The following is a 24,609-nucleotide window of genomic DNA, read 5'->3' as shown; positions in this document are numbered from 1 at the left end:
GCCACTAACCAGCACATAAAATTCAACTCTACCTATAGACTTTGAGTCAAGACACTGTCAATGCTTTATAATTGTGATATGGGTTGCTGTTTAAACCAATACTATGACATTTGGCACAACGATTATGTATACAAGTTGTGCTGTACTAGATTGCCAAAATCAATAAAGATATGCTTCTACCCATTAACTTTCGTTATCTAATATTAAAAAATAGCTATAACCATATATTAAAAACAAAATGTGATATAAAATGAAGCAGTGTATACATTCCATTCATTCTTTTGTACACATACAAACTATGCAAATATTATAAGTGAACCTCCTAATTACTATAAACAAGTAACATTTGTGGGATGGACGATAATCTGACTTGTGGTCATTCACGACAGCCCATAATATGGAAAATATATGGAGGCAAATACAGAAAATATCCTAACTCATACCGAAATGATTTTGTCTTCCACTATTGCTTCTCTAGCAACAGAGGAGTTAATGATAACCAAACTGGCAAGTAAGCTGATGTTCATTTACGCCTGAAAGAGCAGGAAGACCTTCAAACAGTTTGACCCAGTCTCTCCCCCACTTCCAGTCTGAAGGATGCCACTTAAATATCTCCAGGGACACATGATAAATGAATCCATTAGGACTGTAAAGTGGACTAGAGGAGATACAGTAATTCAGAGTCCTAGGGCCAACGTTTCCTACATTGTGCTATTAATGCATGGCAGATGTATATAAAGGATGCACTATGGCAAAAGCCATTTATAAATTTGATTTGAATATGCTGTTTTAAGCTGTAAACACTTTGTTACCATGTTACTCAAACCTACATATGCTGGGATGTGACCTTACATAATAGAATACTGAGCAGCAGAGAGGAAATGTCATTTATATTTATCTTTCAGCTACAATTTTTTTAACCTTTCGCATATACAAAGCAGAGTTACTTGCACTGCTAATAACTTGCTATGAATGAACATTAAACAAGCACTGAAGGCTTGACAAATCCTAAACATTATTTCCCCAATAAGATTGCAAACAAAATCAGTAAACCTAAAGCTCTGAAAGTACAAACAAGAATATAAGTCATATATGCCAACAGAGAAAACAAATATTTTAAACTATTTTAAATATTAAAAAACATTCTTTTTATTTTTACTCGTCCTTTTTTTAACTACTGCTGCAGTTTCTACATTACTATGTCCTCTGAGGATATAGATATTGTCTACAAAATGTTATCAAGCGTTTGCTGTGTTACAGTTTATTAACCCTGCTAATACATATTATTTGGAATGTCCCATGATAAATCACATTCTATTCCAATGGAAAAACATATTAAATATATACAGGGTATAGTCAAGGCAATAGTTCAATATAGAAGCTGTATCAAAGTGGCTAAGTTTAACCCCTAACTCCAAGTTGAGAATACTGTATAGTGCAGCACTTGTTAACCTTCTCAAACCTGTCTCCCTTTGGGCAACAACCCCCCCTCAACACACACACTTTTTCCAAGTATACATCTGACTAGTACTGGCTAGTATAGTATCTGGTAGTCATCTCTTGCTCTTCTTTTCATCAAGGGTGGACAATCCCCCTTACTAAAGGGAGCATACAGTGTCAGCACAAGGACATACAGTGCCCAAGGTGAAGATGCTAAAACTGTGCCCACTTCTTCTGTGATGTGTGCACCCAATGATCTTACCCACATTGTGCATGCCTGATTGTTATACCCACATACAGGGGTCAGAAGTGTGCAATGTACAGAAGGCAGGGGTCAGGAGTAAGTCATGTACAGAGTGCAAGGGTCAAAAGTGTGTAATCTACAGAGTGCAGGAGTTAGGAATGTGTAAAGTACAGAGTGCAGGGGTCAGGAGTAAAAGTAACGTTCAGAATGCGGGTCAGGAGTAAACGTAAGGTGCAGCCCAGTGAACTGAGTTTAGGGGTCAGGAGTATGTAATGTGCATAGTTCAGGGGGTCACGAGGATATGCACCATAATGGACAGCACCCCTGTGATTCACTACACCCCATTAATTCAGAGGACAGCAGTACCCTCTATGAGGCATTTTGACAATACACACATACTCACATACATACATTCACACACACCCATATGATTGCATACACTATCATACATACACGCACACCCACATACATTCATACATACAGTATATGCACACACACATCCATAAAAACACTCACACACTCTCAAATATACATACATTTATATACACGCACTTATACACATACTCACACCCACATACATAAACACACATACACTCACGTACATACATATAGCTTCAAAAAACTGTACCTGACTAACTTTCCTTTAGTTTCCATCTTGTGCTGTAAACCAGGCAGGTTTACAGCACAAGATGGTAGAGTTGGAAGAGGTGGGGATTCAGGATCACATACAACCTTCCCTTCATCCTCCAATCTCTGTAAGTTGGCCTGTGGAGACTTTGGGAAGGCATTGATCGGTGATGCAGACTGCAGCACATCACACACCTTAAAACCCTGCACCCAGGGCAGCTACCCCTCATGTTCCCCCTTGTCATTGCCCTGGGCAAACACATACAGCTTACTAAACAAGTTGTAGCTGTATTTATTTTAGCCATTCAATCATTTGCATTAAAACATCCTTTTCAATTTCTCTTGATATGATTTGACATTTAGAGTGAACACAGCTTTACTAAGCTTAGTGAACTTTTAATGTGCAGCATGGACACTCTCTACTCATTTTATAAATCAACCTCAGACTATTTAAGTGCATTTGTGACTGTGGAAGAAACATTCGAATGTAAGCTCCTCTATAACACAGGCTGGCGACAGTGGTTTGATCTACCCTGAACAGTGTTGCTTAATATGCTGGCTATATTATGCTATATAAATCTGGGCATGAATGCATCTAAGACACATGCATATATGACAAAAAGATTGCCAATTTAATGACATATTCAGCTGATTTATGCCATGTCAAATGCTTAATACACGTTGGGATTAATACACCGAATTTGTCATTCTTTCATTTTTGTTTCCAGAGGATACAACATGGGAATTTATATCTAGGTTGTTTCTATAAAAAAAAGAAAATATAAATGCATACCTGAGCTAAGAACATTTTGATAATCTGAGTTGTACCATTTTCCCCATTCTGAAGCATTCTCTGTTATCTGCAACAATAAATGGTTGAAAACATGACATGCAGTAGTTTAGGGTGAAGTTGGTAAATCATAAAGGACTCTGGTTAAAGCACAGCACATTTCTTGCTATGCACTCTAAAAGTAAGGACTTGCTTAGTACATTTCTCTCCATCCTCAGCTGCCATTGCTAGTAGTCTAGCATTGAATACTATATGGAACACACCTGGTGATATACACATGAATCTGAGGTGTGAAGTGCAAAACATTAAGTGTATTCATCATTTCATGGGGTATAGCTAAACTACAGTATCTTCCCAGAGCACTGGATCAAAACAGTGCAACTATTTTACAGGAGCAGAAAGCATACTTTTGTGCACTTATATTTGGAGAAGACATATCCAACATTTTAAAATATTAAATACCTTTTTCGAGTATTACTTTTTCTGCGTTTGATGTGTGTCATCAAATTCCTATTGATTTCAATTGAGGTGCATTTGAACAGCAGATCAAAACACAGTATTTTCATGTCAAATGTTTTTTCTATTCGAACACATTTGAATACAAATGTGGCATTTCACAAGAACACAAATTTCAAAAAAGTTTGTCTTAAGCCACACCCCATTTTTCACAAACTCTAATCTGATTTAACCACATACCTATTTAGAAAAATGTTTTAGAAAAATGCATTTATTTTTTTGTAGAGTCCAAAAATCAAAGCTAACAGATGTTAAACCTTACAACTGCAATTCCTGATTCTTTACCTTGTGACACAACTGCCTGAGTTGCACTGAAGTGGCTGACAAAAACATAATTTTTTCCCAACTATCATAAGGCAACCATGATGGTGGATTTGGGGTGTTGTTCAGATGTTTTTCGTTAAATGTGTAACTGCCTGTAAAAATCAAGGACAAGTAAAACTGTAATTATTATTGGGGGTTTTTTTCAAAAACATTACTGAAGTAATTCATGCAAAAATTCAATAGCCACCCAGGTCCCAAAGTTCCCTGCCCAGGCTTTCAGCCGAATATGCAGAATTACACCAGTTAGTAGATAGTGGGTCCATTAAATTGACTAAAACATTTTGTAAACTATTTAGAAGTGATATACTGAAATTTATAAACCACCTCTAACCCGCCACTTTTGCAATCCAGTATACCAGTATTTACTGGAGCACTGGGAAAACAGTGAACTGGTTGTGCATATTTTTAAATAAAATATGCTATAATTTCCAAAAAAAAGAAAGTGCCCATAACTGCCAAACTGGAACAATCCAATTAGGTTTGCAATGTACATTGTGCCATACTGAGCATGCAGATATTTTTATTCTCAACATCCATGTAAGGCTTATGGCTACCATGTGGAGTGATTCCGACACACTGAGAATAGAGGCACTTACACTGCACATATTTAGAATCAATGTAACAACTTGTTAAAATTATTTATTAAAACTTTTCTAATTGATTGCCATGGGCTAAAGTTTTTTGCACTTTGGTAGTCAAGCTGTATATGTAAAACATTACATATTGCTACTTTGTTACATTATTTGCACTACAGTTTTGCAATATAAATGTAAAATCACACCATTTAACTTGTGCAGTCTAACTCTGACAGCAGTTTGTGATTGCTGATCGCTCCTGAAAACGTAAGAGCTTGCAGGATTTTCTTTATTATTCATTATCAAACAGATAAGTGAATGGCACTGGTTGAAAGATGCTGCCAGGGAAAGTGGATTTTTCTGTCTTCACACATGATTTAATACACAAGTAAAGCCATAATGCCTTCTCGTCAAGGAATACAAATTAAACTCTTTTAACATTTCACCGCTTCGTGCTATGATAAAGAATGAGCAAGGCTCTTGAGAGGCAGCCTGCAAAGAATAATTTCATTCATTCTAATAACTGCAAAACCAAGCTGCAGTTTCTCAGTAAAAGCAAGGTGTTTATGTAGAGAAACGTTGACTTATTTTCTGATTTGGCAGTCCCACAAACAAGAATTTTAAATTGTTCTCTTCTGAAGGATAATTAGATTTTTTTTTTTACCAAGCAGCAACAATCACTTATTACACACTTTTCTCCCATCTGACTCATAATGTAGAATGCTAGGTCCTCTGCGTTTTCTCTGCTGAGTTTCAGAAGCTACAGATAAAATAACCGATTGTTCATCCTGCGAGCATAGTTCTGGACGGGCCTTTAATGGGTAAGTACACCCTTAATATGTTCAGGCAAATGAAGCAAGCTTGTTAGGTGGTATATAGACTGTTCACTTTGCAAGGGAATTTGCATTTCGCATGGGAATGTTCCATTAGATTAGTGAATGTGGTAGAAATTCACTTTCTAAAGAATACCCAAGGAACATTTTTTTTTTTTTTTTAAAAACAGCATTTTACCTTGCACATAATTGAATGAAAAGTGAAATGTCACCACATTCACTAAGCTAAGGGAAAATTCTTTAAGGTTAAAATGCCTATGACAAGTTAGAAGCCTATTTGCCTTTAGTAAATCAACCTCTTTTTGTCTGAGACTCAGAGAGACAAACTTTCTGGATATTAAAGAAAGCTAGGACCAGCTAGTTACCAAGCATCCTGTGGAGAACAATCTGTGGCAAAAAGGGTTGGAAAATGCACAACTAAATCTGTCAAAAAAAGAAGAAAACAAAGTTTCCTGCAATAGAAGCATCTGTCCTACTGCCATTCCTAGAATCTTTGCTTTGTACGAGAGCTTCTTCCCTCTGAAGAATCTTTCCGACACTTCTAGGATTGTCAAATAGGAACGGTGTTTGGGTATCCTGCTACTGTGGGTTCGAGGCAAATCCTATGTGTTCAAGGTTAGCTGTGTAGCAAATATATGATGAATTTCATCGGGTTGAATTATTTGTAACCATATTGTACTGCATTGCCTTTGAACTTACAAGGGCCAAAATGGTAAATTATAAATTTGTTATGATGTTAGCCCCCTCACTATAAAAGGATAGGTTCCCAGTAGCCATGTGTCAGTGGGTGTTGGGAGTAGTTTACGGAGAGCTGACAGCCTGTGTAGGGAGATTTAGTTGTTATAGTATGTTATATTGTATGAAACTACTGTGGATTGCAGTGTGGTAGGCAACATATTTCCCCGTGTTTACAGTTCAGAGACCCAACAGTTATTTTTTGGACTACATTTTGTGTGTCAGCAACAACTGTAGTTGCTGTTTTTAGTTTTCCTTTATTTCATGTTCAGCCATTTGTGTTATGCTCTGCTAGTTTTAAAAAATTGGTTTGGGTTTGGTATTTCAGTGTTTGTTTGGTTTTTTTTTTTTGGGGGGGGGGTGTATATTTTATTTTGCTAGAGCCTTTATTTTTTATTTTTTAGTGTACACTGACACAGGCAAAGCTTTTCTTTCTTTGCAGCACATCACCACATACTTGTGCAATAAAGAAGTGTGCACCAAGGCATCACATATTTATTGTCCCTATTGTCATAGCTGCTACTAAATTTAGGCAATCCCCTTTACTACAAATGTCAAAGTACGGACAGATTGTTAGGGGCAGTGTTGCACACTCCGGGTCCTCTGCTGCAAGCAGTTTGTGGTGAATGCTCTATTGTCTGTGCAAGGACCCAGGTACTCAGAAAAAAGGGACCAGCATTGGGTGGCCACCCTTTAAATCCTCAATACAAGGGTAAAATGGCTGATATTCAGCCATCATCATAGATGGAGCCCAAATTGCGCTACTTCAAAGAGGTACTGCGTTAGAACGTCTTTGACCAACATGCTTGTAATCCTCTGATCCATAAGGAGGACAGATGCCCTAGTAATGCTTTTAAGAGTTTTTTTAAATCACAGCAGACCTGGCTGCAGCTTGCACTCACAGGCAGCACCTATACCACTTGATAGCTAACTACCTTGGGTCCACAGCTGATGCAGACACTCTCAGATGTGAGGCCTCCATGGGTTATTGGATATCCATGCTGATGTTAGAAATACACCAGCATATGCTGACATGTACTGATTGTATTACTGACATGCAATTATGCCTTTTGAGCTGTAGATGGCGCTGTGGTGCAATGTCGGTCTCTATGCTTATGCATTTTTATCTGTGATATATACAGGAAGTTCTCTCTGTATGTTATAAATGCTACCTTCAAAGCCCAGAAAAAGAAACATTTTAACCTGGAGAAAGCTTTGAACGGAACATGGTGAAACTACACAGCCATTACCCTTCTGTCAAGGTTGCAGGGTCTCATCTGGCTTCCACGCTAGCCATAATTAGCATTAACCTGGTTTGTCCAGGATTATTATGACTGAAGGCATGCTGAGACATTATTTACTGCATCAACCATAGCACTGTGGGAGCCTCGAGTTCAGAACATGTTTGCCCTTATTTACTCAGATGTGTCCGTTTTATATAAGCCTCAAAGATAACCTAGTCATTGTATAGTTCTGTCCACATTTAAAAGCAAAATTAATAGGTTTTTTAAAGTACTGCTGTAGTGGGAAAAAATCAACCAAGCTGACTGCCTTTGATAAGGCACTATGAGGTTCCAGATCATAGCTTTCTTATACCAATAATGCTTTAGTGGTTCTCAACGTGTGTGACTTCAGGACCCACATTTGTCCTCGGTCATTAGGTTGTGACCCAAGTCGCACTGCAATGGAATGCATGGCATTAGGGTACCGCACGTTCCAGTGCAGTCGTACAAACTGTGGGTGGGAGGTGCATTCGGGGTACCATTCAAATGAATGGCAACGCAACATACCTCCCACACAAGAATGCACGGTAGTTGCGGTTGCGTGGTACTGTGCATTAATCACATGGTACTATGCAATTAACGCACTGAACTAGTGTGAACAGGCTCTCAAAAACACTGGCATGCATACACAACCACAGACACATTCACACACACATACACACTCCAAAAAACGTTTAATTTTTTTAAGGTCCACAGTCTCCCTACCTTATGAGAACTGGGGTGGATCCTCAGTCTTGGGTCCAGTGTGGGTTGCTGTGCTGTGATGGAGCTCCATCCATTGCTTGCATTGCATTGCTTGTACATCTCCCTTGCTTGCCCTGTACAGGTGCCATGCGCCAGAATGTGACATCACTCCAGTCACCTCTATAGGACATGTGAGGGAGCTACAAGCAATGCATGTATTGATGGAGCTCCCTCGCAGCCATAACCCCATCCAATCACACCTCAAGCTGACACTCGGCACTGGGCAGCAAATTCTGAAGGGCTGCTTGGCACGAGAACTGACAGTGCTACGCTAGGTGGAGGCAGAGGAGCCTCTTACCTAGAAAAGTGGAAGGCATGTGGCGACCCGCTGAACACAGGGTCGTGAACTACTTTTGGGTCACCACCCACCTGTTGAGAACCAAGGCGTTAGACCAGATTAGTTTTGCCCTACAAAATATTCTGACTGGGGGAGTAGGTACACCTACTCCCCCACCGGAGTATGGTGTTTCAGCAGCCCAAACACTGCCATGTTTGAGTTGGGAGGAACATGCCTATGCAAATATGAAACATCAGAATGATGTCAGAATCTGTATGGAAGCCTAAAGAGGCTTTATTGAAGGTATGATATGGTACCTTATGGTGCCTAATATGCAACAGCTAGCCTAGCTTAGTAAGGTTTTTAACCATTAAAGGAATACTTTTCAATTACTTAAAGTGTATTTCCACTTTTGCAGTCACATTTGAGAAAACCACACTACATGTTTCTTGTGTGTTCCCATTCACACAGCATAACGGGAAAAAAAAAATATTTCCTACCTGTTAGATGTGTTGTTGCAGCAGGCAACATGGTTATATTTTTTTTAAACACCTTCATAGTGTCTGTCCTTATAGAAAGACGTAGGACTGAAATTCGAGGATTGTGTTCCTCTCATTATCTTCATTAACATACAATGCACAAGCCAGGGTTGTAATCCTTTAATGTTTGCTGGGACAGGCAGTGTTCAAATCTAGTTTACAGATTATAATGCAAAAACCCCTCACAACCCCTCCTAACATTACAAAAAAGGAGAAGCGAGTAGAAATTTGAACCCTTAATGATCCAAGAAACCCTAACCCAAGTAAAAGCAATTTAAACTGCAAAAAGCATTTTTTAGCTTATGCTGTGTGAATGGGAACATGCAACAAATTAGTGTTATCCCAATTTGGCTGTGAATGTGGAAATACGCTTCAAGACCTCGGATTGAAAGTGCTCATTTCAGTGGTGTCCTTTAGTTCGAATAAGAGGTGAGAGCATATCTTAGCATCACTACCAGTATAGATAACTTAATCCAATCACCATAGTATCAAGACATATGTCACGGCAGAGGTTGATTGCCCAAGACAGGATGGGAGTTGAGAAACTTGTGAAAGCATTGCTGCATCTCTCCAACTTCTCCAAACTACCCGTCGTGTGTCATTTTCAAAATGCAGCCTGAGATTTTTGAAATACTGTTTATGCAGTCTATACAAAATTTGTCCCGGAAAGCTGCACAAGCTATGTGGTCTAGCCAATGAGATTTAGAAGAATGTTTTTTTTTTTATTATGCCTATGCAGTATGTACAATATTCCTTCCATTTTAATGTAAAAATATACACTTTAAATTGTTTTTGCTTCTCCAAAGGTAAATAAGGGATGTTTATCAGCCAATGAGGTCTACAAGAGATTTATATCAACTTTAATTAGTTTTTTGTCCTTTAAAGCTAACTGAAGAATATGATTTAGCCAATGAAACCTACAAGAAATTGTAGAAATACTACTTAAGTTGTGTATCACATATTCTTCTTCTATCTTAATCTGAAAAAGAAAAATGTTAAATCGTTTTTTTGTCCTCTAAATCTAAACGAGGGATGGATGTGGTTTAGCCAATGAGGCCTATAAGGGATTTTTTAAATAATGCCTATGCAGTGTTCACAATATTCCTTCCTTTTTTTACTGTACAAAAATACACTTTATTGTTTATATTTGGCCTAAATAGCTGTGTTCTTTTAATTTTAAAATGCAGCCTTATCTAATTGCTGCAATGCTGTTCATTTAGCCTGTACGGTATTTCTTTGAATCATTTAAATGTAAAATTCCAACTATTCCACTGTTGATTTTGTACAATATTTCAAGCTGTTTTTTGCTGAAAAACACAATGATGGGAATTTATCAAAACTGGAGCAGACAAAATCTGGAGCAGTTGTGCATGGCAACCAATCAGCTTCTCTCTTTCATTTTTAAATCTTAACTGAGCAAACTGAAAAGAGAAGATGATTGATTGCCATGCATAGCTGCTCCAGTTTTTGTCTGCTCCAGTCTTGATAAATTCCCCTCACTTTAGTTTTTATTTTATGACAAAACCTGCCAAGTCTCTGCCTCTGAAATTGCAGCCCAGTGAAAAGGATAACATAGTGTGCATGGAGACTGTACCATATTTCTGACCTGTCTCAAAAATAATTCACGAAAATAGCTGCATTGTGTCCTCTTTAGTTGCAATTGAACTTCAGTTTTTCAAGTATGTGCAATGTTTCTGGCTGTTGTCTCTGACAAATTTTGCTCTAATTTTTATTTCACAAAAAAAGCTTGCCTTATCTCTCCCTCTCCTAGTAAAACCGCTCACATAATGTAAGCGGGTCTAGAATTTTATGATAAAAACTACCTTGATTGTCCCTCCTACATTGCAGCCCAATCAATCTTACATAAACTCCAGCAGTTATGGTAAATGTCTGGCTTTTGTCTCTGAAATAGGGCACTGTAATTTTTATTTCAGCGTAAGAACTGCCTCATCTCTAGAATGTAGGGTTGTGGTTTTGAAGTGTTTTTCTGCTCTATGTTGACATTTATTGAACATTTTAGTCAATACACTGTGGTTTTGCACAAAATGATCACAAACTATGCTTTGAAATTGTTTTGACACTGTTTGGAAATTGGCACAAAGTTGAGTGCTGTAGCTTTATTTTTTTGGAAGTGTAAACCTTCCAATAGCTTTTAGATCTGTTGAGGTTGCTACTTCCACTGCTTAATTCTGGTCTATTACTACTATATAAAAATGTCATCGCAGAAAGTGCCTGAATGGGTTTTTTTTAAGTTGAAATCATTTAGATTGGAGTGCTGATGTTCAATGTAAATCAAGGAACAAAGGTGCATTACAAATGTAAATATGTGATGCCAGAATACCATGTCACTGACACTGTCTGGGACAATCATACTGTTCCTTAACACTTAAAAATATTTGCCTCCCCTTTGACTTAAGTGGGAGTCAGAATAAAGTTTGCAATTTCCAGAAATTTTGATCAGCTCAACTAACACCCCACAAAACAAACCCATGCTCATTTGTTCATTCCTAATAGACAGGAATGGTATGTCTTACTGTAAGGAGGATCCAGCTGAGTGATACTGGAGAGAGGGAAAGCAAACATCTGCAGAGCAGCATAAACCACTGTTACTACCAACTGCAACTACTAACTTATAAACTATCACACTAACATAGCTGAAAATAATATGGCAAAACAAAAGAACATTAATAACATACAATAACATAGCTTTGGCAAAGTTTCAAAGAAATCACTATATTTATAGCTATCCATACATCAGACTTTAAAAAAAAATAAAACCATTGTAGTATTATAGTCTTCAAGCGGGGGCTGACTATTGAGAGGTTTGAATAAATATGGCTATAATTAATGTTGAAGTTACATTAAATGTGGTATGTGATATTTTATCTATAATAAAAGCTAAAATGATAAAAGCTATAACTATTTACATATCATCAAACAGAATAATAAAACCTAGTTAAAAAAGGCTGCATCTGCATAAATGTAAAGAAATATGCATTTTTGAAGGGTACCTTTCAAGAAGAAATCAATTTCCTCCTCTGTGATTGCATTTTTATTTTCCAAGTGTTGAATACAAAGAAACAAGAGCGCACACACTTGGGTGTTGTGTTCTGGAAGTGAACTCCTAAAATTGAAAGAATACAAAACATAATTTGAATCGGTTTGATATTATATAAATATACTGTATCTGCTCAGCCACTCTGCTCACTTTTATATCAATAGGTCTACAAGATAGACCATGTCTTTGGCACCCTGCTCCAAACCCTCACCTGGGTATGCATGCCCCATTCCTCTCCTTGAGGGCCCGTTCACACTAAATGCATTTGGCTGTCTTAATGCATAGACAAGGCAATTTACCAGAAACTCACAAACCTTTTTTTAAATAATGGATCCAGATCATTCAAATGTACATTGCGTAGCAAAGTATTTCTTTAAAGTTTTGCTCAAACACTTACAGTCATGTTTTCCAAACAGTTGGCTCCAACTCTCTCAGGTCGGCTTCCCTGAACTTTCTGTTTAGTACAAGATCACAAGGAACAAAACAGTTTGCAGCAGCTCTCCATCAACCAGCTTGGAGAAGGGAGAGGGTAGGAAGATGGAGGAGTGGGGAGCAGGAAGGAGAGGAACAGCTTGCCTTGCTGTACCTGTGTGTGGAGAAGCACACAGCTTACTAGAAGACACAGGTGGTTCCATAGGACCATACACGGGGATAGAAGTCACCCTTAAAGAGGTTACCAGAGCCAGTGCTTCTGATTCTGCAGAAAACTAAAACTTTTGCACATCATGGAACAGCATTTGAAATAGCTTACAAATCTTTTTGCTTTAATATCACTTTGTCAGTAATAATATCGGGTATTTGCTTGTGCCTTTACTTAACCTTAAAATCCCCTTATTATAAATATTGCTTGAGTAGACCCATAAATATGAATCATAGGGGTTGAAAAAGAGGCACTTTAAACAAGAATTGTACAAAATATAAATACAACAACCTTTATCACATTTTTATATACCAAAAAAAGGAAAAAAACACCTTCAAAAGCGCTTTGTACATATGCACATTTATCAAACTAGGGCTGAATCAACTAAACGGCCTACTTCTGTTTGTAAAGAAAGTGGCCAAATATGGTCATGACCATACTTGGATGACAGCATCGCCATGTGGGCAGGTTGTCAGATGTTGCTCATACTTGTCATGACTGAGGCTGGATCTACATTGCTGTTGACATAGTTGATGACATGATTGATGTTGGATTTACATCGTGGGACTTATTTTTAAAATATTTTTTGGAGGAGGGAATTTGTTTAAAAAATGACTTTTTTCATGGCGTCTGTGTTTTTATATACTTTTTAAATTTTTTGTGAATAAGTAACAAAGGGTATTTATTATTTAAGGACTTATTCATGGTGTCTGTTTTAAAAATGTTAGGTACCTGATAGCTGGTGCCTCTTCATACTAAGGGCTGGCTTGTTTAAAAATGAAAATTAAAAATTAAACAAATTTGAAACAAAAGCTGGTGAGAGTCATTTAGAGGCAGAAGTGATACTGCCACTAAAAAAACAGACTTCTGGCTGCATTAGCTGGAGGTTCAGGCAGAACTGGATAAATCTGGGAGCATAAGCAGCCAACTTACATTTAGTCACATCAATTAGTCATAATGCATATATGTTGGTACAATGTAAAGCACATGTTTGCAATTCTGGATGTGATTGGGCTTTGTCAGGTTAATAGAAATGAAGAGAAAGATAGGATACAGACAGTAGGAAAAGAGGTGGTATGTGTGGAAAGCATCAGGATGGGGTTGAGGGGTCTGAGGACCTCTATTTACATAAAGTGAGCAGACAGTTGTCCAAAGGTAGGCAGTGATGGATCCATGTGGACCACATCCTTTCAGAGAAGGTCATTCCATCATTAAGCATAGAGGTCATTGTTATTATTGATAATCATACACGAGACCCCGAATTTGACCTCTTTTTGCTATAGTTTGGGGACAGCAAAAATATGTTGCTAATTTTAACTGGGTGTATGTGAGCCTTTAATGGTTTTTATTCAATAGGGTTTCGGTTGGGTCCTTGATGGGGCTTGGGAAAACTGTGTTTGATAGTTACTCACTATTATTTATGTCCAACAATATCACACATATTTACTGCAAAACCACATGTAGGAGCTGTGTGTTTTGGGTAGCTCATAGGAAAAATGATTAAAGAAAAAAAAACTAGGGAGTGACAAAACATTAATAGGAAAAGGCACATGACAGTAGAGAATAGAGACAACATCAATATAACTGTACTCTAGCTTTGATATGCTCTGTATTAAGCATGAGTGTTGATCTCAGTGTAACTACATTTTAACATGCTACTGTATACTGGTGCATTTTGCAGGAAAATGTTTTGCATTCGTTTATTTTAAAAAGTTATTCCCCTCTTGAGCACTATGTAAAAGAGCACAGTATTAAGGAAGAAGCTAATTTTATCCTCTTGTGTGTCATAGGTATAATATATGCCTTTGCCTTTTATTAATATAATGTGTTCCATAAATAAGCATTAGGAGAGCAGATAATGTTTATAAACTAGTTTTACAGCACTTATTGCTCATCCAATTTGATGTGCTTATTATAAACATGCAATACAGTAATCAAGAAGGAAGTAACATCAAAATCCCATACATTTAGGATAAAATACCACCAGTTCTCATGTGCATAGGTTATTGCTAGGTGACCAGGCCAGTTTTCCTAACGTTATATACTTAGCACAGTGTATCTTAAACAACTGGCATTTTTTAATATAATTTTTCAATAACAGCTTTCATCTTTTTTCATCCATTGTTGCATATCAGCAATTCTGATGTTCTGCAGTCTCTTTCCAGCCACTTCCTGTCTATATGTCAGCAATATAGCAACTGCGGTCTGTCATTTCTCAGGGCATATTGTGCTAGTTTGAGCTAGGTTTGTCAACAAGGCTGCTGGTAGTCTTCTTCAGAAGCCCATGTAATGCGTTGATAATGCAGGAGAACAATTAAGAGGCAGACACAAAGCATTGTCACACTATAAAAGGAATTGCCTAAACAATGATAATCCTGAAAGGACTACCAGGTATTACCTTAAAGCAGAATAACATATTAATTTTTTTTTCTTTATATAACTGGTGTTTTTTGTTGAGACCTGCAGATTTGAAGAATTTAGCAACTGGGTTTACATATACTTGAAACCTCACCCTTTCATTTAACAAATATTTCCACAGCCTTCTGGCATAGCCCAGATTTAGCACCAGAAGTGGGCCAGTCTTAGTGCTATCCTGGCCCAAAAACAATTGCCAGTATGCAGCCCGGACACAGTATCCAGGGAATCCACAGAGGTACAATGAATGATCTTAGGAATACAACAGGAATTGTTAGTACAGTCGGCTTTAGCTATATATATATATATATAGAGAGAGAGAGAGAGAGAGAGAGAGAGAGAGAGAATACTCACTCATTTATAACTTGGTATACAGCTTGGGTTAATTGATCCATTATATTCATCATCTGAACTGAAGATAGAATGGAGGTGCTTGGGTAAGTCATGCTGGTGAGTAATTGGGTTTTGGAATCTGGCATGGCATCTGTAGAAAACACAGCAAACAAATGTATTAGTTTAACCAGATTTTATTACCCTAAAATTCACTCAAATACTTGTAAGGAAAGGTTTTTTTTAAGGAATGCACTATATGACATTAATAAACAATTAATAAACGAGTATTAACAAGATGTCCCAGCTGCTAGATTTATCCAGTGGCTCTTAGAGGATGTATTTTAATTTGTGTTCCTTTAGCGGTTGTTTGGTGGCATATAAAAAAACTATTTACTATATAAACATGTATCATAGTAAGCATTGTCACAGGAGTGCAATAGCAGCATGGTAGAATATTTCTGCTCCTGCATGTACTGCATTAATGCTCGCTTCTCAGAGATTTCCCTGTTGTATGTCTGCAATGTGGCAACTGGAGTGAAATGAAAATGGTGTTTAGGTTGATAAGCAACATGAGGATACTGACGCACTCCTTACCGCATGCCCCTCTGATGAGAGGAAGGGTGCTGCAATGACCGTGGACGGCGCCGCGTAGTCAAACAGATAGCAAAGAATGTCAACGGCACACCCTAAAGTGGTATTCAAAACCGTGTGTTCTTTATTCATGCATGTTGTCTTATTAAAGCACAATGTTTCAGGGCCACGCAGGGTCCCCTTCAACAGGCTCAACATTGAGCCTAATGAAGGGACCCTGCATGCCCCCGAAAACCTTGCACTTTTTTACTTTTTACACTAACCTTATTGCTATCACATAGGGGGCTAACAAGATAGGGTGTGACAGGTCCTCTTTATGGAGACATCAGGGGTCTTTTAGACCCCTGTCACCTATGGACCCCAAAGAAGCTGAGGATGCAGAGATCTGCTTCCCTAGCTTCTTCCCCTGACTCTAAGAGCCGGATAATGTAAACAGTGACACCGGAAGTGACATAATGCACATCAATTCCGGGTCCAGTGATCGGAGAAGAGATCAGCCCCTGAATCTCTCTCTCTGATCGATAGCGGAGCAATGGGGAAGCCAACAGCGGCCCTGCGTGTGGGGAGTGTTTTTGAGTTACATTCTGGGTATATGCTATTCACATCTGCAAATAATGAATTTTAAGAGATGATGTTTTATGACTATCTGAAGGTCCCCTGAGGAAGCGGACTATTAGGGTCTTATGAAATTCACTGGGAGTACTTAATGGTTAATGAAATATGATAAGAAAATAGAAAGATGGCCCAGTATGTGTGTAGGTTATCCCTCAGCACTTGGAAACATTGTGACCCAACTTAATGTTTTATGTTTTGTATAATTATATGTAAAAAGGTTTTTATGGAATTATATTTTTCTAATAAAATGTATTAACATATTACATGTGTCTACATACCCTTTTATCTAAATAGCTCTGTTATTTAACACTGGTATGTGCACTCTAGGAGACCTAGGAGACAGCGGGATTGATTAACTTAAGAAGTAGAAAGTTTTCTTTGTCCAATAAGCCTCTATTTACTTTATATATCCAATGATATGCAGAACAAAATTCTACTGCCTTAGTAAATCAACCCCTGTGTATTAGGTGGGAAAGTTGACAGATAGGACGTTGGGCAGTAGCTGTTGGACTCTAGGTAACTGTTGGACTGGTAATTCGAAGTGACAGGCTCAAACAAAGAGTATGAAGCTGAAAGCTAAAAACAGGGGCAAATATGATTGTAAGACAAGTAAAGCTACACAATCACAATAATTTATAACTGAATATTCAGATTCTTGCTGGGCAGCGTATTAAAACTCAACAAGTTGTGTTTGCATAAATTACAGTAACTAAGATCAGACATTTCCTTTCATTTAAATGTTAAACAAATGCAAATCAAAATATTAGATATACAGCATTTTCATCAGATAAGTAGCTTGTATAGTTATGTGGCTTTACAGTGATATAGGAAAACTTCTTTGAAATCGTCATTTAATATAGCTCATTTATGACTGTATCCTGTTGAACAATTGCCAATGACAAGCGGTATGTGAGTGTTTCACATACAGACATTTTCTAAGCTCTCCACTAAGTATTATTATTAGTTCTGCAGCACACCCTGAAGTTTGCTAGAGGCTGCACTTTTCAGATAACTCAATGATTACACAATTACGGTCAAATTTATTTTACCTTCCTCTTATTCTACTGAATCTACTTGCCTCAAAGGAGCAATAAAAGTGGAAATCACTTTTTCCTTTGTGGTACAATGAGTTTCTTCAAGGTACTTTATTCAACTGTACTCCGTGTTATATAGTTCAACCACTTGTGTGAAAGTTATGCGTTTACTACTCCAAAGTGTTTTTTGAAGTAAAATATTCTGGCTTACTTGTTAACATTTTAAAATAGCTAGGAATGTGTCACATTTGACTAGGCATTTTTTTTACATACACAATCACTAAAATAATTTATACAACACTTTGAAAGAACACTGTCCAGTGTATTCCCATAAAAGCTATGCCCTATAATAATTTACCCCATGAATAAAAAGGTATCTACACCCCCAGAATTTGAAATATATTACAGCTTTTCAGGCGTGTTTCCCCTTTATAGTCACCTAGATATCCTGTAAATAACACACTTCTTGTCCTTGGGTAGCTTAACTTTCTCAATGCACTATGGAGGAAGCCATGGTTGTTACCCAGACTGGACAACTAACATGTCTGTTTTTGTTTGTCCTTATTACATGGGAGATAAGGAGATTATTATTACTAATTTTTTACAGAATTTATATAGTGCCAGGTTACCAATCCTGATGAGCAGTTTACAATAGAAAGATAACATTCAGTTCAGCTAACAGGAAGTGGCAAAGACATTGAATTTCTTGCAAGATCAACAGGTATTTTCTGTACTTGTGAAATGTTCCAATCCTAAAAAATAAACACTAATGAAGCCACTTCATCTAAGGACTGGTAAGCTGCAATATATTCAATTTTTGATCTTGGGTTTAGATATCCTTTAAATGGAACCTGTTATTAAAGAAGTAAATACATGTCACGCCTGTTGTGGATGGAGGGGTGTGGATCGCAACTGCGGAGGCTTCTCAGTCAGTGAAACCCTGGTTTCACTCTCTAATTAACAGAGAGTTAGGGTTTCTTGCATCACAGCCTTATTTTAAACTAAATGTGCGGTTTAGAGTGGGGTTATTACTTCATAAGCCCTACCCCTGAGCACCTATGTAACAGGGAAAAACTGGGTAGCAGGTGGGAGAGGGTCACAATAGTATAGCAATGATCCAGGTTCCAATCAAGTAACAATCCTATTTGCATAAGTTGGTATCCTATACAGTCACTACTGATCGTTGTGCAAGTGCACCAAATACTTGCGGTTTTGAGGGTAGAGTGGAGGTGGAGAGCTGTGGGTCCTTAGGGGGTCCGGTTCCGGAAGAGGTAGCGGGCAGCAGTAAGCTGGAGGCATTGAAGGGTCCCAGGAGACAGCAGGCGTTCTGGCTCAATAGTGGAACGCCATGCTGTCTCGTCTGGGCGTCTATATAGGGCTGCAACTGTTTGGGGAGGAGCCGCCGAACAGATCGGCTCACTTCCGCGTTCCAAGGTGGAATGCACCCGGCCTTCGAACCCGGAAGTGATGAGCGTGCGTTCCACCGTGGAACGCAGCGGCGGACTCGAGAAGCGGCTGGGTCCCTACCATTAAGGTCTATGGCGGTGGCGTTACAGGACCCCCTCCTCAAGGGAACACCCCCGGGGTTCCCAGCCGGAGCTGGCCGATCAGGGTACCTACGGTGGAAAACACGAATTAGTCGAGGAGCATGGACGTCAGCTGAGTCCCCCCAAGAGTCATCCTGAGCCCCATAACCTCTCCATCTTATCAAGTATTGAAGAGAAGAACCTCTCTTCCTTGAGTCGAGTATCCGCTCGACCTTGAACTCAACCTCACCCTGTATGTCAACCGGAGGAGCCGGAGGTGGTCTTCTCTCTGGAAATGGGTTTGGCCTGAAGGGTTTAAGGAGCGAAACATGGAACGAGGGGTGTGTCTTCCAATCTGGGGGTAGTGTCAGACGAACAGCATTCGCATTGATCACCTTCTCGATTGGGAAGGGACCAACGAACTGCCGGCCTAGTTTCCGTGAGGGAACTTTAAGTCGTAGGTTCCTGGCGGAGAGCCACACCATGTCACCAACGTGGTACGTAGGAGGGGCTGTTCTGCGGGTATCGTAATAGCGCTTCTGTTTTTCCTGTGCTGCTTCGAGGTTGGACCGAAGAATCCCTGAGGTCTTCTGTAAGGTGGAGAGGTAGTCCTCCAATGAGGGAACATTGCTTGGCAGCGAAGACGTGGGCAGAGATTTCGGGTGGAAGCCATAATTAGCGTAGAATGGAGATAGTTGGGTAGATGAACTGGTAGCATTGTTGTATGCAAATTCGGCGAGAGGCAGAACCTGGGACCAGTCATCATGGAGATGTGTGCAATAGCATCTGAGGTACTGCTCGAGGGATTGGTTAACACGTTCCGTTTGCCCGTTGGTTTGGGGGTGATAAGCAGTGGACATGCGATGGTCGATCTGTAATGTATCACACAGGGTTTTCCAGAAACGAGAAATGAACTGGCTCCCCCTATCAGAGATGATCCGAGAAGGCAATCCATGTAGCTTAAGTATTTGGGTGATGAAGGTTTGTGCAGTCTCTTTGGAGGTTGGTAATTTTTTCAAGGGGGTGAAATGGGCCATTTTTGTTAGCATGTCGACTGTGACCATGATGGTGTTGGCACCATCGGACATAGGAAGGTCGACTATAAAGTCTAGGGAGACGGCCTCCCAGGGTCTATTGGGAATAGGTAAGGAGGTAAGCAACCCGTAGGGAGGTCTTCTTGAGTGTTTGTTGATAGCGCATGTTTTGCATATTCATGTATAGTTTTTGCCATACCAGGTCACCAGAAGTTCCTTTTTACAAGGTCAAGTGTCTTCGAGACTCCAGGATGTCCAGCCAAGGGGCAGTCATGGTGTTGCTTGATCACTAAGGTTTGCATTGTAGGAGGCACGTAGTACTTGCCGTTGTTGAGGTACAAGCCCTCGGAGTCGCGGTTGAGACCAGCGGGAAGAGAGGTTGAGTCCTGAGAAATGCTTTGTTGAAGTAGGTGCTTGAAGTTATGTCACGCCTGTTGTGGATGGAGGGGTGTGGATCGCAACTGCGGAGGCTTCTCAGTCAGTGAAACCCTGGTTTCACTCTCTAATTAACAGAGAGTTAGGGTTTCTTGCATCACAGCCTTATTTTAAACTAAATGTGCGGTTTAGAGTGGGGTTATTACTTCATAAGCCCTACCCCTGAGCACCTATGTAACAGGGAAATACTGGGTAGCAGGTGGGAGAGGGTCACAATAGTATAGCAATGATCCAGGTTCCAATCAAGTAACAATCCTATTTGCATAAGTTGGTATCCTATACAGTCACTACTGATCGTTGTGCAAGTGCACCAAATACTTGCGGTTTTGAGGGTAGAGTGGAGGTGGAGAGCTGTGGGTCCTTAGGAGGTCCGGTTCCGGAAGAGGTAGCGGGCAGCAGTAAGCTGGAGGCATTGAAGGGTCCCAGGGGACAGCAGGCGTTCTGGATCAATAGTGGAACCCCATGCTGTCTCGTCTGGGCGTCTATGTAGGGCTGCAACTGTTTGGGGAGGAGCCGCCGAACAGATCGGCCCACTTCCGCGTTCCAAGGTGGAACGCACCCGGCCTTTGAACCCGGAAGTGACGAGCGCGCGTTCCACCGTGGAACGCAGCGGCGGACTCGAGAAGCGGCTGGGTCCCTACCATTAAGGTCTACGGCGGTGGCGTTACAATACAATGATTCCTGACCCCATCCAAAAAAACCTTGCAACTCAGCTGTCACATTGATCCTCTAGCAGTATTTCAGAGCCCACACAGGTTTGTAAAGTCAGAATTCTCAAACTGCATATTTGTACTAGCACAGGCACTCACTAAGTGGTGAAGTTATAGGACTGGTACGATACCCTAGTATATAGAGTTTTCAGAAGAGGGTCAGAAGTGGCACCATGGGTATTTCTCTCATAGCAGGTTCCATTTGAGGGACTGATGTCACCACCTTTACTTATAGTAAGATGGTGTAATCTATCAAAAAGGATTTACCAAGGCTTGTGCTTAATAGGACGCCTATAGATTGCTATAAAGTGTAAACGCCAACTGTGACTTAAGCTGGGTACACACTGATCAAATTTCAGCTAATTTGGCAGTAATTGGCAGCAATGCTATCTGTGAGTGTCAGTTAGATCAACTTTTGTCAAAGAGAGAAGATTCTAGTGCCATGAATGAATGAACAGCAGCAAAGGTCACTTTATCCACAGGAATCAAACAAGTTTTTCCTGAGGAGACAGGGTTTAGATAATATTCATATAGCCATCTAGTTAGCCTTAATTGTTCATTCCCATTCCCTAATAACTAGGGATGCACCGAAACATCTTGGGTTTTTCAGAAAAATACAAAAAGTGCCATGATGACCGAAAATGCTGCCTAAAATTCAGTGTATCCCTAGCTTCTCTTCTCCCCGCTGGGCGCCGGTCTGTGTGTCTTCTGATGCAGCGCTGCCGTCCAGTGGGGAGGAGAGAAGCTTTCAGGATGCTGAGTTGTTGGGGTGACAGCTGTCATCATTGCCGGAGACCGAGCTCTCCTCTCACACCTCTTGGCTTGGCCTCCTGTGTCAGGATGGAGAGCGGCGCTGGGCGGTGACAGCTGTGATCTGTCACAGGAGGCAGAGCTCTCCTCTCACACCTCCCGGCTCCATCTCCTGTGTCAGGATGGAGAGCAGTGAGTGGAGGAGAGCGGTGTGATCTGCCACCCCTCCACTAACTGCATGTATGACATTCATACCAAGCATCCAGTCATCCTATATCCTATTGTAATCATTATATTTGCTGCATAATGAAATTTATATTTAAAATGTCAATAAACAATATGTAAAATAAAAAAATGTTTGCTTTTAGAAACACTGTAACAATATATTGCATTAAAATATAAATATCAAGGACCTTCATGGTTTTCTAGTTCATGTTTTGCTTTGGGTCACCATTAGCCATGTCCCTATTGAAAGTATACAGAGCACCGAGAGATAAAAAGTTCAGGTAAAATTCAGGTAAGGAAAGTAATATACAATATATAAATTCATTAATGGCTGTGTGTTGAAGCATATCACTCTCACAACTATTTTCATATTTCTGGAGTTAGAAGTCTATAGATTTAATCATTTCTAATAATGGGGAGTTAATTGAGGATATTGCAATTGCGGAAAAACTGTACAACAGTGATCACTATGTGATTACCTTCAATATTGGGTATAGAAAAGGGAAGTCGGATGGTTGGACAAAAACCCTAAACTTCAGGAAGGCTAACTTTGTTAAGCGACGCCAGCTAATGAGTGAAATCAAATGGGAAAATGTATTTCTGGAACTGAGCACTGAACAGAAATGGGAATGTTTTAAGACCACATTACAAAAGGCTATTACCAAGTGTATACCATTGGGGAACAAAATTAAAAGATCAAAAACTAAGCCTGTATGGATAAATAAAATTGGTAAAGCAACTCATCAAGCACAAGAGAGTGGCATTTATAAAATATAAGATGGAGGGGACCGCATTGGCATTCAATAACTATAAAGAATGTAACAAAAGATGCAAGAAAATAATTCGGGCAGCTAAAATAGAGTGTGAAAAACATATCGCCACAGTTAGTAAAAAGAATCCCCCAAATTTTTACCAGTACATAAACAGCAAAAGAGTAAGAAAGGAGCAGATAGGCCCAATAATGGATGATAACGGGGAGTTGGTCACAAACGACAGGGAAAGGGCCAAGACATTGAATACCTTTTTCTCATCATTTTAAACATATTAAACATAGGAACGCACATAGTTCGTCTCAAAATATTCCACAGTGGTTGACAGAAACCGAGATACAAAACAGACTCAAACTACTTAATGCAAATAAAGCATTAGGACCAGATAATCTACACCCCAAGGTACTCAAAGAACTAAGCCAGATGATAGCGGGACCATTATTCATAATTGTTAAAGATTCCATAATGACTGGCAGAGTGCCAAGCGACTGGCGGAGGGCTGCGGTAGTTCCAATATTCAAAAAAGGGTCCAGATGCGGGGAACTACAGACCTGTTAGCCTTATATCGGTAGTGTGCAAGATGTTAGAGGGTATGATCAAAGACCACTCAGTAGAATTTGTTCAGGATAATGGCATAGTAAAGGACAACCAGCATGGATTTAGGAAAGACCGTTCCTGTCAGACTAACTTGCTAACTTTTTACGGAGGAGTAAGTAGAGATCTGGATGAAGGGAGGCCAGTGGATGTGGTATATTTGTACTTTGCTAAAGCATTTGATACAGTACCACATATACGTTTACTACACAAGCTGAGGTCTATGGGCATAGACGAAATAGTGTGTACATGGATAGAAAACTGGCTACAGGAACGGGTACAAAGAGTATCGATAAATGGCACATTCTCTGATTGGGCTAGGGTCATGAGCGGCGTTCTGTGCTAGATCCCATGCTATTTAACCTTTTCATTAACGATATTGGGGAGGGGGTAAACAGCCATGTTTCAGTGTTTGCTGATGATACTAAAATCGGGAGGGTAATAGACACTGAATCAGACGCTATAACATCACAGGGGGATCTAGATAAAATAGGGTAGTGGGCAACTACATGGCAGATGCGGTTTGATGTAGATAAATGTAAAGTAATGCACTTTGGGGTTAAAAATAAGAAAGCGAATTACACATTAACGGGAGCTCTGCTCGGGAAGTCCGAAAGGGAAACAGATTTGGGGGTGATTGTAGACCACAGACTGAATAATAGCTCACAGTGTCAGGCTGCGGTAAGCAATGCTAGTAGGGTCCTGTCCTGTATTAAAAGTGGAATGTTCAGCAGGGACAAGTCTATAATTGTGCCACTTTATAGATCACTGGTTCGGCCTTATCTGGAGTATGCGGTCCAGTTTTGGGCACCAGTGAACAGAAAGGATGTTCTTGAACTGGAAAGAGTCCAGAGAAGGGCGACCAAACTCGTAAAGGGGATGGACGACCTGAGCTATGAGAACAGGCTACTAAATTTAAACATGTTCTCATTGGAAGTAAGGAGATTAAAAG

At 39.6% G+C, this 24,609-nt stretch overlaps 1 protein-coding gene across 1 annotated transcript in view; it reads right to left on the bottom strand.

Moving 5' to 3' along the window:
• Nucleotides 1-24,609, bottom strand: part of LOC108797154 (dynein beta chain, flagellar outer arm-like) — a 337,005-nt gene that overhangs the window by 65,961 nt on the left and 246,435 nt on the right. Inside the window, exons 79-83 of the mRNA XM_018568726.1 lie at nt 19,141-20,247; nt 15,395-15,524; nt 11,939-12,051; nt 3,903-4,033; nt 3,105-3,171 (exon numbers count right to left, since the gene is read on the bottom strand). Of these exons, the coding sequence (XP_018424228.1) occupies nt 3,105-3,171; nt 3,903-4,033; nt 11,939-12,051; nt 15,395-15,524; nt 19,141-20,247 (1,548 nt within the window). The remainder of the gene's footprint in view (nt 1-3,104; nt 3,172-3,902; nt 4,034-11,938; nt 12,052-15,394; nt 15,525-19,140; nt 20,248-24,609) is intronic.

This window comes from Nanorana parkeri, unplaced genomic scaffold (genome assembly GCF_000935625.1).
Source record: "Nanorana parkeri isolate BGI_ZX_2015 unplaced genomic scaffold, ASM93562v1 scaffold1235, whole genome shotgun sequence".
Taxonomy (NCBI): domain Eukaryota; kingdom Metazoa; phylum Chordata; class Amphibia; order Anura; family Dicroglossidae; genus Nanorana; species Nanorana parkeri.
Note: the sequence above shows the minus strand (reverse complement) of the source record. Positions and strands in the feature narration are given on the sequence as shown.